This window comes from Cinclus cinclus, chromosome 27, assembly GCF_963662255.1.
Source record: "Cinclus cinclus chromosome 27, bCinCin1.1, whole genome shotgun sequence".
NCBI lineage: Eukaryota > Metazoa > Chordata > Aves > Passeriformes > Cinclidae > Cinclus > Cinclus cinclus.
Window position 1 is genome coordinate 3,675,424 of NC_085072.1, and position 19,334 is coordinate 3,694,757.

The window sequence follows — 19,334 nt, forward strand, 5'->3', positions numbered from 1 at the left end:
CCTCACCACCCCAAACACACCTCACCACCCCAAACACACCTCACCACCCCAAACACACCTCACCACCCCATACACACCTCACCACCCCAAACACACCTCACCACCCCAAACACACCTCACCACCCCATACACACCTCACCACCCCATACACACCTCACCACCCCATACACACCTCACTACCCCATACACACCTCACCACCCCATACACACCTCACCACCCCAAACACACCTCACCACCCCATACACACCTCACCACCCCAAACACACCTCACCACCCCAAACACACCTCACCACCCTGTACCCATCTCACCACCCCATACACACCTCACCACCCCATACACACCTCACCACCCCATACACACCTCACCCCCCCATACACACCTCACCACCCCAAACACACCTCACCACTCCATACACACCTCACTACCCCAAACGCACCTCACCACCCCAAACACACCTCACCACCCTGTACCCATCTCACCACCCCATACACACCTCACCACCCCATACACACCTCACCACCCCAAACACACCTCACCACCCCAAACACACCTCACCACCCCATACACACCTCACTACCCCATACACACCTCACCACCCCAAACACACCTCACCACCCCAAACACACCTCACCACCCCATACACACCTCACCACCCCATACACACCTCACTACCCCATACACACCTCACCACCCCATACACACCTCACTACCCCAAACACACCTCACTACCCCATACACACCTCACCACCCCAAACACACCTCACTACCCCAAACACACCTCACCACCCCATACACACCTCACCACCCCATACACACCTCACTACCCCAAACACACCTCACCACCCCATACACACCTCACCACCCCAAACACACCTCACCACCCCATACACACCTCACTACCCCATACACACCTCACCACCCCATACACACCTCACCCCCCCATACACACCTCACCACCCCAAACACACCTCACCACTCCATACACACCTCACTACCCCAAACGCACCTCACCACCCCGTACCCATCTCACCACCCCATACACACCTCACCACCCCATACACACCTCACCACCCCAAACACACCTCACCACCCCAAACACACCTCACCACCCCATACACACCTCACTACCCCAAACGCACCTCACTACCCCAAACGCACCTCACCACCCCAAACACACCTCACCACCCCATACACACCTCACCACCCCAAACACACCTCACTACCCTGTGCCCAGCGTCCAGGCATTGCCACAGCCATGCCTGGCACTGTCACCTGGGCAGGATCCCTGTGTCACCTGGTGCAGGGTGGGAGGGAAAGGAGCCACCAGGAGAGTCCAGGCAGCGTTCCCAAGGGCTCTGGATCCCCATGGCAGGTGAACCCCCCCAAACTCCAGCAATGCCCACCCTGCTGTTTATTTTAATGCCAGCCCACTGCCCTTTGAGAGAAAAGCAGGCTGGGGTGTTCTGGCACGTCACAGAGCATTTCAGGGTGGGGAAACCCCAGCTTTGGCATGATGGGTTCCCAAAACACCCCTGACAAGTGCTGTGAGAGTCAGTGAGGTCCCAGCTGGTGAGGACCAGGAGCAGCCACAAGCCCAGGCCTTGTGAGAGCTGGGGGTTCAGCCCTGCAGTCAAAACAGCCCCTCAAATCAAAGCAGAGGCATTTGCTGAGCCACTAAAGCAGGGATAAACCCCCTGGATCCACAGGGGAGCCACCAGAGAGGGCCCCAGAGTGCACAGGCAGCGCTGGGACCTGCTGGCATCACCAGCTTTCACCCCGGCCCCTAAACAAACTGTGGGTGATGGATTTGCTGAGCGCAGGGAGGGGAGAAAGGCACGGGGAGGTCAGTGAGACCCCCCCCAGCCCCCTCGCAGGGGCTCAGGAATGTCCCTGGGGATATCGGGAAGCCTTTATCAGCTCAGGGCTGCCAGCAGGCAGTGGCTGTTTGTGTCGGAGAACAGGTTTGGAGGGGCTGGGTGTTTACCCCCGAGCCAGCCCCAGCCAGGGAGCTGCGGCCACGCCGGGCTGGGAGCAGGAACATTGGGTCAGGGGTGAGAGGTGTGATGTTTGGTTTGCTGCCGGTGGAGAATGTGAGCTATTCCGGCCTGGGTTGTTTAATTTGCAGTCAAACGTGTTTCTTTATCCGGCTCCAAAGAGGCTTGTGGAAGGACCCACCCAGGGTAGTGTTTACCCTTTGTTCTTTCCCTGGGGCCAACCTTGAATCCTTATCAGCCTGTTTGGAGTAAACAGGTACTGGAGGCAGGAGGAAGGGTGTGGAGGATGCTTGTGGGCTTTCTCCCTCTCTCCCTCCTTCCAGAGCTGTTTACCCAAGCAGACCTATTTTGTTTCAGAGTAAAAATCTGCTTTTTTTTCTTTTTTTTTTTTTCCTTCCCCTTCTCCGCCTTTTCTGCCCTCCCCATCCAACTAAAATCTCTGGAAAAGGCGAGCAGGGCCATGAGAAACAAACCTCACTTCTGGAGCTGGATACAGACACCTGCCCAAAGCCCAGCAGTGGCCACAGGGGCTCTGCTCGGGGCACACGGACACGAGAGCATCCACCCCGACCCCTGCTTTCCCCAGGAGCTGAGCAGCCTCAGAGCAACCCTTGAGCAGGAATTTTGTAGGTTTTGAGACCCTGGCTCAGGGTGGCAGCACCAGCACTGTCAGCACCTGCAGCTCTTTTCATCCCTGGACGTGCTGGGAATTCCAAAGGAAATATGTGGGAAACAGAAGGAGGAAAGGACTCATTTTCTTCTGCCTCCAACAAACTCCAGACCCCGCTGGGAATCGCCTGGCTGGATTCAGCATTACCTGTTGCAGCATTATCGCCTGCTGCTGCTGCAGGAGGGCCTGGAGCTGGGGCGGGGACAGGATCTGCTGCATCTGCTGCGGCGTGATCATCTGTGGGGACATCATGGCCACGGACACGGGGACCTGCGACGGCAAGGACACGTCACCACTCCCAACCCCGACCTGTGAAACTCCCCCCAAACGCCAAAAGCGTCTCTCCCAGAGCATCCTCCATGTCCCCCACACCTCTGGATGAAGCTCCTGGCCACTGGGACATGGCAATGGCACGGAGATGTGCCGTGGTGCTGCTGGCACCAAGATGAAGCTTCCTGAACCGTGAGCTCCCCCCCCCCAACAAGCTGAGGGCTCTTCCTTAAATGCAATTTAGCTGGGGGAACTGGGCATCAAACCACAGCTCCCTCCCCTGCTGGGTGGAGGGAAATGCCAGGGAAGTGGGAAGATACGGATCACCCAAATAACTCTGCAGAGCAGAGCACTGAGGAAGAGGTTACGGGGTTCTCCAGACACATCAAAGCTTTACCTCCAGCTGACACCAGTAACTCTGGTAATTACTGTGCCAAGAGGAGGGAACCTGCCAGCCCCTGCCTTTGGTTATCAAAACACAGGTCTACACCCCCGTGAGTGAGGCAAAGCTCCTGGGAAGGTGTTGGTGATGGATCCCAGCCCTGCTGGGTCCTGCCCAGGTGGAGCAATGCCCGGATGGAGCCATCAGGAGCTGCTTTGTCCCAGCCTTCCACCGATCCCACCGGCCCGAAGCCCTTCCCGAGGCTCTGGGCAGGGTTAGGGCTTTGCTGTCATTTAATGACCCTCCTGGATGCTTCATATTCCTGGGAAAGCAATTAAGAATTGCTGGGCAGGAGCCACCAGCAGCCACAGGCTTTTCCAGGGGATCCCAGGAAGAGACAGCAGCTCCTTGGCACGTGGGACGGGGCAGAGCACAAGCCAGGATCCAGCTGCACGCCAAGGACTGATCCAAACTAAACAACTCCTCAGCCCTTCAGCCCAGGATCTCAGGATCTCAATGAGCAGAGAAACCCAGCAAAGTCCCACTGAGGGCCTGGTTCCTGTCAGCCCCCCTGCCCAGGACCCCCAGTGATGCCCAGTCTGGACCCCTTCACTCCAGCGGGGATGGGACCACAGGGTGACCCCGTGCAGTCCCTCCCATCGGTGATGGGTGTCCAGCTGACCTTCAAGGGAGATTGCAAAGCCTTATCTATTTACTCAGCCATTCTGCTGCAGGGAGGTGTCGGACACGGGGCCAGCTCTGTTTGTCACCGGCGTTTCCCCCTCCAGCCACCTCCGTGGCAGAGCTATCGATTAATTCCTTTGACTTCCCACCCAAGGGCTGGAGCTCAGCAATGAGCCCCAGCACCCTGCAAAGCTCTGGCACCCACCGAGCCCCCCGTGGCACCAGCACCCAGTGAAGAGCTGCTGTTTGGGCACACAGGTGCTCCCAGCCAGCTGTGCCAAGCCCCGGGCAAACATCTGGGCAGGAGGGAAGCTGGCGAGGAGAGCGAGGTGAGCGCTGCTAATTTCCCTCTGCCAATTCATCAGCTGGCAACGTGCTCGGAATGAGAACCCCTAATTAATTGCTCCTCCACATTCCCCCCAGCCCGGGCGGGCTCCCAGCCCCCTCCCGTGGCCCCTCGAACACGTTTGCTGGCATTTTCAAATCGGAGGCATCCTAATTACCGGAGAGTTATAACACCTTCCATTTCTCGCCCAGCGGACTGACACCCTGTCAAGAGCAAAGAGAATTGCCAGAGGTTTTGACAACACTAATTGCCCCTATAATCTAAAAACACAAAGGAGAGGCGATTAGTCGAGAGGGCCCCAGCTCTCGATCCGACACGAGGTTTTCACAATGTTACAAGAAAACAAAAGTGACGCTTTTTAGAGTTTGATGGCTGCTAACAAAAGCAGAATTATATTTTCATACAACCTTTGTCTGCATTAAATGGCTTTTTTTTTTTTTTTGCCTCCCCCCACCCCGTGCTCAGATGCGGAGCTGACACGGAGAAATGGTGGCGGATCCGTGTGGGGGTGAGGTGGGAATGGGGTGAACTTGAGAGGAGCAGCCAGGCTCTGCTGCTTCCTTGGTTCCCAAGAAGAACATCCCCACAGCATGGAAATCGTTCCTCTCCCAGTTAAAGTTTCCAGGGAAAGCAGCAACTTTCAGTAAAAGAGGAAATTACCACTTACAGGCGGTTTTGCTCCCATTCATCCCACACCCTGGTACTGGGAATGTTCCAGCACTGCCTTGACCCCAATGTGGGCGAGCAAACCCCAGTGCTGAGGGCTCTGTCCCAGGCCCTGGTGACAGTGCCAGCTGTTGGGGACAGGGAGAGCTGCTGCTCCAGCAAAGCGAGGCAGGCATAGAAATGCTGTTGGAAACGTCCATCCCAACCTGGCCATGGGACACACCCCAGGGTGGCCCTGGGACAGCTCTTCACACGCAGCCTCCAGTGACAACATTCCCCACGGCAGGGAATGAGGCCAGCCTGCAATCCTGGGATAACAGCGGGATCTGGGCAGCAATTCAAAATCTGGGATGCAGGTGATCAACGTGAGAGCTGAAGGGTGCCAGCTCTGAGGGATGTCACCCAGCTGAGGGGTCAGTGTCACCCAGCTGCCACCACCCCTGGGTACCAGAGAGGCACAGGGGCTGGGAGAGGTCAGTGTCACCCAGCTGAGAGTTAAATGTCACCCAGCTGCCACCACCCCCAGGCACCGGAGCAGCTGGAAATGTCCTCGCAGCCAGCACATCCCTGGGGAAGCAGGTCCCACAGCAGCCCTGGAGCAGCAGCAGCAGTGGCTGGGGACCAGCCCGACGCGTCACGAGCTGGCATCTGCCAGACACCGAGTCAGGAAGGGTTTGACTCACGCCTTGGCCGGCTGCCACCCCGCAGAAACTGCTTACTAACAGCTCTGGCTGCTCCCAGAAACACCCGGCGCTGCTCCTGCCGGCCAGCAGCATCTCCAGGGGCTGCTTTTCCAGGCGGGCCCGGCTGTAATCCCCGTGCCAGAGGATGGGGCGGGAGCAGCAGGCGGTGGCTGGAAAAGCAGGCAGGTATTCCAGGGAATATTCTCTCTCCGAGCCAAAGCCAGCTGAGGGAAGCAGCACTTGGCCGTGTGGAATCAAGGCTGGATGGGGAGTGAGGCTCTTGAGAAATTTTCCCTAGATTTTTTTTTTTTTTTTGGAGTTGTTTTTACGGGAACTGATTGAACTCCCTGGCGCAGGGAAAGGCACGGCCCTGGCGGCCTTGGCTCGAAGCACCACGGGGTTGGTGCCCTCCTGACCTCGGGGACAGCTGGCTTGGCACAGCCTGAGGACATCCTCTGTCAGCCTCCAAACATCCCTGTTCTGGCTGTCACGCGGGCCAGGAGGTCACCGCAGGAGCCACCGTGTCCCCAAGGGCCTCACGTCACCGTCACCACGGGAAGGGGCAGCTCCTGGTCCACGCCTCAACCACCCGGACCTTGTCTCCCTCATCCCTGCTGGGATCATTGGGATGAGCACTCCTCTCTCTCCCTCTCTCTCTCTCCAGAGGGTGCTCCTGGTTTCCTGCAGAGCTCAGGGCTGCACATCCCTGCTCTGATCCAATCTTGGGGTTTAACTCCCGGTTAGAAACAGCAGAAGAGATCTTTGTGCTGTTTTTTCTAATTGTCACCAGTCCTTTCATATTCAAACCCAACAGAAACAAACCGAGGAGGTTGGGAGCAGAAGGGGAGAAACAACCACCAAGAGCAGCTTCGAGTTGTGATGTTTTAGGAGCCGGGGATGAGTAAATCCCACCCCAGAGCACCCAATTCTCCCAGGAGAAGAGCAACCCCAACCCCACTGGCACATCCCAGCCTCCCTCCCCTGCACTCAGCATCCCTGGGTGAGCTCCAAGATCCAGCTGGCTCAGACAGTCTGGGAGTGTTCCCAGTGCCCAGAGCCAGGCAGTGATGCCACTGACACTGAGGTGACCCCAGCCACAGCTTAGAAACCCCAAGGGGTGGCAAGGGGCCACCCAGATGTTGCTGTGCCACCTCTGGACCTCACCAGGCTGGGATGAGACAATGCACTAAAATCTGCCCAGGGTCAGAGGAGAAATAAAGCTCAGCCCCACATGCCAGGCTGGGTTTAGGGCCTGTGGGTGGGTTTAGGAACTATTTTAGGAACACTCTGAACAGCCCCAGCACCGAAGGCTCGAGTGCCCTGGGTCAGGTGGCAGCAGGGTGAGCAGATGAGGGGACACCAGCCTGGAGGACACCAGGCCCTGATGTTCATCTTCACGTGAAGAAAAGGAAGAATCAATCCCCAGCATGTTCAAACCAACGAGTATGCTCGTTAGACCATCCTCATTAGCACATCCTCATTAGCACAGCCTTCCCGCTGGGGAAGCCCCAATCACACCTGGCTAGGCTCCAGTGCTGCTTGGGGACAGTGGCAGCACAGGTGACAGCACTGAGGCCCCTCCTCAGTGAGCCCCTGTCCCCCAGCACCACTTGGGCAGGGTCCCTTCGTCCCCTCCGTGGGCACGGGGTGCTGGCACAGCTCTCACACCGATGATGCCACAGGGATTAAAGTGACTTTGCTCCTCTGTGAAGCCAAAACGCCGATCCCAGAGTGGGATGGTGGCAGTGACACCCGGCTGGCAGAGCTGGGGGCTTTGGGGTGGAGCAGGGATGCTCCAAGTTCAAATGGAAAAACCTCAGTGTGAGCCCAGACGGATGGGCTGCTGGATTTTTATTTTTTTTTTTTTTTTCCCGGAGAGGGAACGCAGAAGGGCTGGTATTGATCTGTCTTCATTACCCATTTCACTCAAGTTTCAAATCAACAAAATACACTTTTCCGCTCTGCTGCCCTCCCCGCTGCAGCAGACAAAAGAAAAGCAATTTCCCGCAGTTTGCTCCAAACTCCTCTCCTCCCTTCCCCGGGTGCTCTCCAGCCCCTCTCCCCTTCCAGCCACTCGATCCCAGCAAAGGCTCAGCTGGGAGACCCCCAGCTCTGAGGGTACCCCAAACCACACTGACAACTCGGGGTGCTGCTTTTCCAGCACCTCCTATCCTGGGCTTTGCTGGATCCCAGCAGGATCCCAGGGGGATCTGCTGCTCCCACCATCCCAGGACATCAACGCCCTGCAACACCAAAAACCCTCCAAACCAACATTTTGTCAGTGCCAACCAAGTTTCCAAGACTTTCAAAGTTGTAAAGGAATAAACCTATTTTTAAATGCTTTAGAACATCCAAAGATGAGGTTTGGGGTTTTTGTTTTGGTTTTTTTTTTTTTTTTTTCCTTTCCTGCAGCCATAAGTGAGACTCTCCACACACACCTCCAGGCATCTGTGGGAAGAGGGTCCCTACTCCAAAAAAAAAAAAAAACAATGCAAGATGCTGCTGAGCCCAGCAGCTCCGTGGTTGTTTTTAAGCACAGGTCTGTCAGGAATGTCATTAATATTCCTGCTGGCTTGGTGCCCCAAAAACGTCCTGTCCCCATCAGGGGGTGACAAGGAGAGTGCACGGGGTGGGCAAGCACGGGGGGTGTCCTGCTCTCCCTGCCAGCACTGGGACCCTCCTGCTCATTGCCCAAGGACTGGGCACCAGGAGCTGCCTGGCACGGAGCAGAGGGGACACAAAATTCCCCGTGGACGTGGAAATTCAAACTTGGGGGCTGCACACGCACAGGCTGGCACCCCCAAGGACACCCCAATTCCCAAACATTCCCATCCTGCCGCGCTTCCTGCTGCCTCCAAGCCAAAGAGGGCTGTGCTGGGACCCAGCCTTCCTCTTCCTCCTCCTCCTCCTCTTGCAGCCGTCCTGGCCAGTCTCATCCACACCACGGTGCCTTAGATAAACTTCCTTTCAAAGGAGTCTGCTTAATCCCCTATCTCCCCTCGGTCAGATCCCGCTCCAGCTGCCGGCGGGGCCGCAGGGGGAGGGATTGCCGGGCGCTGCTGAGTTATGAGCTATTTCTGACTCACGTCTACAACTTTCACAAGTCCTTTCTGCAACACGGAGAGAGGAGGGGGGGGAAAGGGAGGAGGGGAAGGAGGGAGAGACGGAGAGGAAGGAGATGCAGTTCGCTCCGGCAAATGCCGCTGGCCAGATGGGCAGGCAGGGAAGGGGAGGATGGGATGTTCCAGCCGGGAATACCAGGGAGAGCAAGGAGGGACGAGCAGCAGGAGGAGCGCAGGGACACACACCCACGGAGGGGAGCGAGGCGCCGGTTACCGGAATCTGACTTCACCCTCGCCGCCTTTGTCCTCTGCAGACATTTTCCATGCAGTGACTGCATTTCCTTCCTGCCGGCACCGCTGGAAAAATCCGCCCGTTTGTGCTGTCGGAGCCCTGACTAATTCCCACTGCTGCCAGCCCGGGGGGTTCTGGATTCTCCTGACCCCTGGCAGCTCTGGGATTTGCTGCTGGAGGTCTCAGCCATGCCCTGGCACTCCAAGCTGGGAGAGGATCCCAAGATTTCCCATCCCATCCCATCCCATCCCATCCCATCCCAGCTCCTGCTGCCACCCGGCTCAGCCTGGCACAGGCAGGACCTCCAGCTCCGAGAGCGCTTGTGCTAATTACTTTCCTTTGTTAATTAAACCCACGTGGCTCTAATAAGGTAACCTGCTGTTCTCCGATAAATTTAATTAGCCTGAAGGGAGAGCCCCTCCGCACAGCTATTTAAATTGTCACTTCCCATCGCTTGGGCTTTGCTTTCTCCCTGCCTCCCGCTCTCTCCAGATTTCATCCCTCTCCTGCCCATTTTCTGCCCTGTTCCCCTATCCCTACAGGAGCAGGATGTGCCCACCCAAAGCCCATTTTCCTGCCAGTGACAGGAATCCCCATCCCAAATGAGCCTCTGTCCCATCCTGGAGGATCTGCCCTGGCTCCATCCCAAAGGATTGTCCCCTTTTCCAGCCCTGTGCCACCCTCACAGCACCCAGCATCAATCCTGGGACGCTCCAAACCTTGGGAAACTCTGTGTCCAAAACACTGTCCCAAAAAGTGGCGACACACGGCGACCTCCCCTCCCCAACACCAAAAAAAAAAAAAAAAAAAGAAACCTCCCAAGAAACTCCTGGAGGTTTCCAGAGAAGATTTAACTCCTGGAGTGCTGGAGCCATGGAGGTGACAGGGGTTTGTCCGTTCCTGGGAGGGGGTGACAGGGGACACTGGCACGTCCTCGGGGCTCACCTGCACCGCTGGCTGCTTGCCCTCGTTGCTGCTGGGGGAGCTGAGCCCCGTGGCCTGCTGCAGCAGGAACTGCCGAGCCACCTGCAGAGCCTGCAAGAGAGACACAGGGGTGGCCATGAGGAAGGCTCCCTCCTCCTCCTCCTCCTCCAGCTCCTTCTCCGTGGGTTTCGTTCAGGGGATGGGTTTGATGCACAACAAGGGCAGCGTTCCCCGATGCTCCCCCTCCTGCCACGCACCAGTTTAACCAGTACACCCCATTAGAGACCACCGTTCCCCCAGCCCCCATGGGGAACCATCCTTTCCTCTTCCAAAAATCCCCACCGGGTCCAGCATTCCCATGTCACAAGGGTCATTCCCAAACCCCAGCCCTGGCACAGCCACCCAGAGATCCAGCTCCTGGTTGATTTATTCCTGAGCCACCATCACCTTCCTCCTGCTGTCCCTTGTCCCTGAAGCCACTGTGGGTATTTAATTTTATTAACTGGATGGTGGCACTGGAGCAACAGAAAGTTCCAGTCATCAGTCAGGTTTGGGAGAAGCCAAGTGCAGAATCCCAGCCTGAATCAATCCAGGAACGTGTCCAAGTGGATCTGACTGATGGTGATTCAGGAGGTGCTCAGCAACCCACACAAGTGACCCCCATGAAAAATCATTGTTTTTACAGGGGTGAAGGTGTTTCACCAGAAATCCCACAAAAATAAGGAAAAAACCAATAGAAATGGATAGAATGCACTTGTGAAAAACACAGGTACAAGAGAGCCATGCCCAGCACTGTGGGAAGCTGGAGAAAACAGAGGAAAATTAGGGGAAAATCCTGTGAACAGACAAGGAGGAAAGTGTGAGTGTGAGCTGAGAAAAGGAGCTTGGGAGCCAGGAAAAGGAGAAAAGCTCCGAGGGAAACAACCCAGTGCTCCCAGACCTGCTTGCTCCTAATTTCTGCTTTACAAGGATTCTTTTCCTTCCTTCTGGGGCTTTTTTGGGCACATTTCTGAAAAATCTCCACCCTCCCTCCTCCCCCTCCCAAATCCACTCACGGCTCAGCACACGCCTCACCTGTGGATCCAAACCAAGGAGCACCCACAAAACCCCAAGCCAGACCCCCCCTCAAATGGAGCATCCATGAAATGTCATTCCCTGCATTTGAGATCCCATTTCAGATCCTCCCTGTGCTCCTCTGCACAGGGAATTCTTGGGAAGAGCTCAGGAAAAGCAAAGGATGCCCCAGCTGTGCCATGTGTTTGTTTTGGTGGGAAATCCACCATGATCCACGTGGAGAATGAGAGGGAATTTGCAATTGGGGGCTGAGAGCAAAGGGTTTAACAGACCCAGCATTATTTTATTAAAAAAAAAATAATAATTTTATAGCAGGGGGCCCAAACGAAACACCCCAGACACAGCACTGGGCACCTTTGGCTGCGTTTGTCACTGTCACATGAACCTGACAGCCCCAAGAAAATCAAAACCTGAGGAATTTTATAAGTAAATGGATCCTAATTTCCTATTCCTGTGGTAAATTACCAAAGGTGTACCCAGAGCTGCCCCATGGCCATTGAGCACCCCCAAACAATAACTCCCCAACTTCCTTTATGCAAACAATTAAAAACCCAGATCCTTGAGGACAAACACAGCAATTCACCACTGGGAATCACTGATGGAAAAATTCCATGGTCCAGATCCCGGAGCTGCCTCAGCCCCGATGTTTCTCCACGGGCATTTTATTTTCCCTGTTATTACCAGGGATAGATGTGCATCGGTAACGCGAGCACAAAAAAAAAAAAAAAAACCTGTGACAGTTATGACAGCTCGAGGTCTGATATTTTAATTACTTTTGGAAACGAAAACAGTAATTCCAGTTAAAAGCCAGTGTGGAGGAATCCACTCAGCAGCAGCTCAGCACCGAGGCACCCACCAGGATGGGTGCTGGAGCTCTGGGCTGCATCCCAGAGTAAATCCTTGAGCTTCAGCTGCTTTTCCAAGAGTCTTTTAGCAGAGTTTTGCACGGATTTGGCTTCTACACGTGCAATTCTTGCCGCGTTTGCAAGCGCCATCCCCAGCGAGGGCAGCTGGGCCCTGCCCCAGCCTGGCAAAAATCAGCACAGCAAGGATGGAAAAAACAGAGGGGAAAAGCCTCAGGAACAGAATTCCAACACACACACACACAAAAAAAATGCTGCACAAGACTTTTCCCAGAATTTCTCTTCCCAAACCCAAGTCCTGGCTGGCCCAAGGTGTCCACCCAGCCCCACTGTGCCTCCTCTCAGGGGGGAATTTAATTCACTCCCCGCTGGCTCCCTCACTTTGGTGTGCTCTGAAGCACGAAATTACAAAGATTTCCAGGGGAAAAAAAAACCAAAACAAAACAACCCAACCCCGACATGGCCTCACAATTGCACACAGGAGCCTCTGAGCTGCCCCCTCCCTCCCTGGCTCTGTCCCTGCTCCAGCCCAGCCTGGATGGAAACCCACTGTGCAGGGCTGGACAGGGCATGTGGAGCACCCAAGGGTGGGATTTTTGGGATGCAGAGCACCCCAGAGTGAGGGAACCACCTGTCAGCTGCATTTGTTGCCTGCACAGGGCAGGAGGAGCAGCCCAGTGGAAGCTTTTCCATAGGGAAGGGTCACTCAGAGCCTCTCCTTGGGGCTGAGGAGGTGGGAAGAAGAAGGAAGAGTTCCCCTGTGGGAATCGATGGGATTTTAGCTCTGTGACCCAGAGGAAAAATTATAAATAACTAAAAATCAACCCATATCCCACTGCCCGGTGTTATCCAGGAGTCACCAGCACCTCACCCAGAACTAGGAATGAATTCCTTGTGTCAAATTCCTGCGTGGTTCCCTCTGATCACCAAAAGATCCCAGAAAAAGTTTTTAGTGTCTCAGCCACAGCCAGGGCTGGTTTGGCTCTGCCCTCCCCAAGAGCAGCACACTCCAGGATGAGGATGAGGATGAGGATGGACATGGCTGGGTGAGGCCCAGAACTTCCTTGGGATGTGGAACACACCTGGGATTGTGGGGAGAGGTGGGAGATGCTGGAAGGTGTGCGCTGGGATGGGGAGGGGTCAGTGAACACTCGGGATCCGTGCTGGGATTGATCCCACCCTGCCAGGACCTGCTCCCGCAGCTCCAGAGGTTTCCCTGGCTCGGGATCCCCCCAGGGATGCTCCTCCCTCCCCTCAGACCCCAAATCCATCCCCAACCCCAGACATCTCATCCACCAGCAGCCCCTTTATCCAACTTCCACCCAGCCCAATTTAGGACTATCTTGAGTTTTTTGTTTTTTTTTTCCCTCTCCAGCCCACACATCCACACCTGGATGTGCTGGATGCTTCTCCTGACCCCCAGGAAGGGCAGATTTTGGCTGCCTTTTCCATGGTAAACACCACAAATTCCTCTTTCTGCCACGTAGCTCCAGCCTTGGAAGAGCCCAGGGAGAGCTGCCTCACATCACACCTTGGATTAACGTGGGATTAATCCTCATCCCTGCATTTTCTTCCTCAAAACCTGCCCCGACAGAGCCTCTCCCAGGCCTCCTGACTGGGAAGAAAAGGGTCAAGAGGTCCAAAGAAAAGTTTGGAGAGCATGGAAACATCAATGGGTCATCCTAAAAAGAGGAGCCACAGCTACCCCACCCCCCCAAAAAAAATAAAATCGACCCAAAATAATCCCAGGACAAAGGAAAATCTTTGAAAGTGCCTCATTAATCAGTTCTTTCACTTTATGAGGATGGAGTTGTTAATTCCAGCCTGGCTGCTTCAGCTGGGAAGAGCTGCCCAAAATCAGCTGAGGGATTTTCCACCTGGATCAGAGCTTTATATGGTGTTTTACCTTCCAAAAAGGAGAAAAAAAAACACCTGAAAAATTCCCTTAAAGCAAGAACTTTGCATGGAAAGAGGGAGGAAGGGAATTCTTATCTTCCCTTTTCCCTCTGATCCTTTTGGAGGGCGAGAAGAAGCTGGGATGAGCTGAAAAAAAATAGCAAAAAAAAAAAAATATTTTTTACGCTAACCTCATAAAAATGACAGCGTCACATTCCAGAATTAGAGCCATTAAAACAACACACAGGGATATTTTTAGCTGGATATTAACAGTAAATGATGCCATATTGAGGAGCACTTCCACCAGCCCAGCCCTGGCTTTGCTTAACCAGAACCAAATGGCTCCAAGAGATCCAAATGAACAAAAAAAAAAAAAAAAAAAAAAGAAAAAAAAAGTCCTTTTTACACCCAGCTCTGTGTTTGTGGCCCAGCCCCAGCTGTTCTGCCCTGCTCCAGTGCTCCTGGATTTTATTCCTCTGCTCCTGACTCCTCAATCCTCACAAGCAAGGGGTTAAACCCAGCCCCACTAATTAAGAGCACAAGGAACATGCTCCTGATAATTCCATCTCATGGAAAAAAAAGGGAAAAAGGGAGGGGGAAAAAAAAAGGGAAAAAGGGAGGGGGGGAAAAAAAAGGGAAAAAGGGAGGGGGGAAAAAAAAGGGAAAAAGGGAGGGGGGGAAAAAAAAGGGAAAAAGGGAGGGGGGAAAAAAAAGGGAAAAGGGAGGGGGGAAAAAAAAGGGAAAAGGGAGGGGGGAAAAAAAAGGGGAAAAGGGAGGGGGGAAAAAAAAGGGAAAAAGGGAGGGGGGGGAAAAAAAGGGAAAAAGGGAGGGGGGGAAAAAAAAGGGAAAAAGGGAGGGGGGAAAAAAAAGGGAAAAAGGGAGGGGGGAAAAAAAGGGAAAAGGGAGGGGGGGAAAAAAAGGGAAAAAGGGAGGGGGGGAAAAAAGGGAAAAAGGGAGGGGGGAAAAAAAGGGAAAAGGGAGGGGGGGAAAAAAAGGGAAAAAGGGAGGGGGGGAAAAAAGGGGAAAAGGGAGGGGGGAAAAAAAGGAGAAAAGGGAGGGGGGAAAAAAGGGGAAACAAAAGATAAAAGGGAAGGAAAAGGGAGAGAAAAAGGGGACAGAAAGGAGGGGCAAAAGGAGAAAAAGTGTGTGGGGGGGAATGGAATAAAAAGGGAATAAAAAGGAAAAAAACTGCTCCTGCATTTGCCCTCGGTGAAATATTAAATATGAAGCAGGGAAGTGAAGAGAGAGATGAGTTTCACTTAAGTGCTCTGGCCTCGTTTTTATCTTAAATACCCTAATAATAGAGGATTACACAATATATTTGAGATGTGCTCACATGTTTTATGGAATGGTATCTCTCCCAGGGCAGCAAAGTGCCTCTCCTCCCCCTCCACACCCTTCCCCATTTCCCAAAAAAGTCCCGTTTGCTCCTTCTCCAAAACAAGCCTTATTTTTGTTTATCCCTCCTCGTTTCTTTGACGTCTGTCTGCAGCACGCTGCGATTTTTTTTAGGTATTTTTTTGCACCGTAAAACAATCCCAAACAACGCCAGAGCAGCTGGATTTTCCGGATGGTTCCTTTTCCATGGATTTTTGAGCTGGAAGGAGCTCAGTGGGGCGGCAGATTTGGGGATTGTCCCCTTGGTTCTCCCAGGACATCCCTGCTCCCTTTGGTCTGCACGGATTTGGGTTCTCCACTGCTGTGCCTGCAAGGATCTCTTCCCATTTTTTTTTTCCTCCATTCCCTGCGCCCCAAATCTGCAGCGGCCCCATGGATTTTAACACCAGCTGCTGGCGAAAAGTTGGAATTTTTTTCGCAGGAATTCAGCAAGAAAAGAAAGAAAAAAAAAAAAAAAACAACCTGGAAAACTTCAAATCGTGGCTGAGCAGCGCTTGTAATTCCCAATTAAAAATCCAGAGGATCCCCCACCACAGGGATGTGGCACCTCCATCACCCCATTCCCTTGCTCCACCGGGAATTCCCGGGGGATCCAGCCTGGCTGGGGGGGGCTGGAGGATCCCTTTGGAGCCCGGCAGTGCCGGAGGTCCCTCCACGTTCCCACAGCAGCGCCGGGGAGGGGAGGTGGTCCCGGGCTGGGGGCTGCCCCCGGTGCCCCCAGGCGACCTCTCCCCTGCACAAAGCCGGTGAGAGCTATTGAGGCTTTTCAGCCTCATCCCGAGCATTGAAATCCAGGGATTTAACCCCAGCACCAGCATCCCCCCCCACCCGGGAGAGGAGGAGGAGGAGGGAGGGAAGGAGGGAGGAAGGGGAGGGGGAGAAGGTTTTTTTCCCACCCCTGTTGCCTGCTCTCCCCTTTCCAGGATCTCCCCTTTCCAGGCTCTCCGGGGTGCTCGAGTGGAGTGGATTGGGAAGGATGGGTGAGGATGAGGATGGAATGTTCTGCTCCGGGATGGAGCAGAGCTGGGTGATGCCCCTGTCTCAGCAACCCACACACCTTGTTCTGGGGACACCCCAAAATAAGAACCCCACAACACCCCGGCATCCGTGGAGAGGAGCTTTAACCCAAAAAATTCCTTGCAAAGACTCGTTTGGCTCCACCTTTGTAAAAACAGCGAGGTCACAGGCGCTGGAAAAAGCTCAAATCCATCCTAAAAATGGGAGAACGAGCTCCAGGGAGCTGCAGATCCCACAGAAATCCCCACAGACACAGAGCTTTAGACCCACCAGGATGAGACCTGGGCTCCCAGACTTTTACCTTGGGGGGATTTTCATAAAGTTCAACGAGAATCAGGATTGAGTGCTGACATTCCAGGATGAGAGAGCGAGAACACGGGAAGGGCCCAGCGGTCCCAGAACGCTGGATGCTCCCGTGGATGGAGCAAAGCCTCCATCAAGCACCTAATTACCCAAAACTCTCGCTTTGGGGACATTTATTCCTGACCCCAGCTGGTGCTCAGCCTGCTCCCTGAAGCAGGAAGATGGATAATCCTCGGGATAGGTCCTCCCCCTTCCCCAGGTGCTGTCACTTATGGGTTTTTTTTGGAAGTTCACCAAACCCTCTGCTTTAATAATCCCACGTGCCAGCCAGCTTCCTACCAGGAATCCACCAGGGGAGTGAAATAAAACATCAGCATCCACCGGGAGAATCGACAAGGACGGAAAAACCCGATTTTCTCTGGAGGAGATCCCCCTGTTTCACAGCCACGATTTGCATCTTTTTGGCTGGGAGGGGAACACGGATCTCCTGTTATCCGGTGGAATTCCGGGAGGGAGAGCAGGCAGGGCACTGGCAGCAGCATTACATGCATGATTACCCTTTGGATGCGGGGAACAGGGGCTTAGCAGCGTGCGGAACGCCTGTTATCCAGGTAATGGATTTACAGCACTCCCTACTAAAGTATCAGACACAGCAATTTTTTACAGCTTTCACGCTGGAATTTATGGCTCAGGGAGGCGATCTCCGTACGAGGAGAGGGATCATTGCCTTATTTAGTAGCCGAACAGGGAAGTTGATGGTTTTTTTTGTCAAAGTTTGTTTGGAAAGGTAAGCTGCAGGCACGTCCCCAGGGCGGAGAGGGGACAAGTGTGGCAGGGGACACCCGAGGGGCACATCCAGAGCTGCTGCACACACACGTGTCACTGTCACACGTGTCACTGTCACACAGGTCCTGGCCCATGTGGGTGAGGTTCAACCTTCAGGAGCCCCAGGGAATGGGAAAGCAGCTCCTGGACAATCAAACCCTCTCAGGGAGTCGCTGCTGCAGGTGTCACAGCCAAGGTTTTTGGTGTCCCAGTCCCTCAGACTGATGGGAGGTGGTGGGGCAGAGCAGGCAGGACCTTCCCCCCCCAAAAACCAGTAAACTCCAGCCCACAAACTGCAGGGATGGATAGGATCTACTTCCCAAGGACAAACCCCAGTTTTTGCGGCAGCACCAGCGCCCCAGCTCGCCCAAACCTCACGGAACCCAACCCAGAGGACAAAACGGGACAAAACCTGGTGTTGTCCCCAAACCCCATCCTTGAAAGAGCCTGCTGCCTGGTTTAAGACAGGTCTGAAGGAACAGGCTGCCCGTCCTACCTGCTGCTGCTGGAAGTGCAGGAGCTCCACGGGGCTCATCTCTCCGTTGGCCTCGGCTCCGGCAGCGCCATCACGGCCACCCCCGGGGCCACCACCGCTGCCACCGCCACCATCGGGCTGATTGCTGAGGCTGCTCACCCCGTTCTGAGCCGAGGGCGTGGAGCGGATCGTCTCTGAGGCAGATTCAACCATCATGACTCGCTAGCAGGACCTAAAGAGGAGAGAGGAGAGCCTGAGAATGGGGGGTGAGAGATCCCTGGCTGTCCCTGATCCCGGTGGGATGGGATGTCAAACCCTGTTTGGGTTGTAGCTGCGTTCAAGTCACCTTGGAAAATAAATGTGAAGCTGCTACAAACACGGTGCACGTCCCTAGGCAAAGCAAGTGCAACCCACTCCTTGGGAAAACCCACAATTCCAGCTTTGCCTGAGCCTGGTGCAAGGCACAGAGCCCCAGGAATTAGTTGGTTTCCCCCAAATCCCAAAGTATTTCAAGGTGGGAGCGCAGCCATAGCCCCAGAGAGGCCGCACAGGGAACCTGCACCTCAGATTCCATCCTGAAAATCCTAAAAAAAAAAAAAAAAAAAAAAAAAAAAAAAAAAAAAAATCAAAACATTCCCTCCAAGTGCTTCATCTTCCAGCAAACCTCCATTTGCCAGCAAGAAAAACAACAACAACAAAAAAAAAACACCTGGAAGGAAAGAAACCCAAAGGAACGGCAGAGCTGGGATGTGGAAACGACAGCACGGCGGCACACGGGTTGGAAAATCCTTCCTTTTCTCCCAGTTTTTACTCAGTGGGGTTGGATGAGTGGCAGGCTGGTGGTTGTGAAGCTGAGGGTGCCTTTTTCTGGGAGAAACTCCTGGATTTGGGCTGGCACTGGAGGAAACAGGAGCAGCGTGCCCAGCTCTGGTCTCTGACACAGAAAAGTGGCAGCAGGGAATCCACCCAGGAGTGAGGGCCTCTCCCTCCTTCCCAACACACTTTTCCCTCCATGGAAAAGCAGTTTTATTTCCACACCTCTCCATCCCACCAGCACGGGCTCAGCGCTCGCCCACCACGGCTCGTGGAGTTTGTAACAAGACGGGAACAAAACCAGCGGGATGGGATGAAAAAACATCACCTCCCTTTCTCTTTACCCCCTCTTTTTTCCCCCCTATTTCCCCCCTCCACACCCCAAAAGGCAGCGAGACAAACCAGGAACAACATAATTGCTGAAATGTGGCGTGTAATAATCGCTATTCAGGGGCTGATCATTCATATTAAACAGGGAGCAGCGAGCTGCTCATTTGCATGTTGGAGATTATCTGCATTTCAAAAGTCATTTCCGCAGGGGATATGAGTGACATCCATTCCCAAGGGGAGCTCCTGGCTCCCTGCCACTGTCCCAGGGCTCTGGGGGTGACGCGCCGGTGGCTGTGGGACAGCTCAAGGTTAAGGGGATTACTGGGATTTGGGTTTGGTTGGAGCACGGTGTGGTTGGAGCAGCT

At 54.3% G+C, this 19,334-nt stretch overlaps 1 protein-coding gene across 7 annotated transcripts in view; it reads right to left on the bottom strand.

The window, feature by feature from the left end:
• Window positions 1–18,545, bottom strand: part of FOXP4 (forkhead box P4) — a 38,135-nt gene extending 19,590 nt beyond the window's left edge. For 5 of the 7 annotated variants that reach the window (XM_062509776.1, XM_062509777.1, XM_062509779.1 and 2 more), the window contains exons 1-3: window positions 17,848–18,545; window positions 9,997–10,086; window positions 2,814–2,936 (exon numbers count right to left, since the gene is read on the bottom strand). In XM_062509776.1, the coding sequence (XP_062365760.1) occupies window positions 2,814–2,936; window positions 9,997–10,086; window positions 17,848–18,042 (408 nt within the window). In that variant the 5' untranslated portion in view covers window positions 18,043–18,545. The remainder of the gene's footprint in view (window positions 1–2,813; window positions 2,937–9,996; window positions 10,087–17,847) is intronic. The other 2 variants (XM_062509781.1, XM_062509780.1) reach the window with 1 other exon arrangement.
• Window positions 18,546–19,334: the final 789 nt, after the last annotated feature.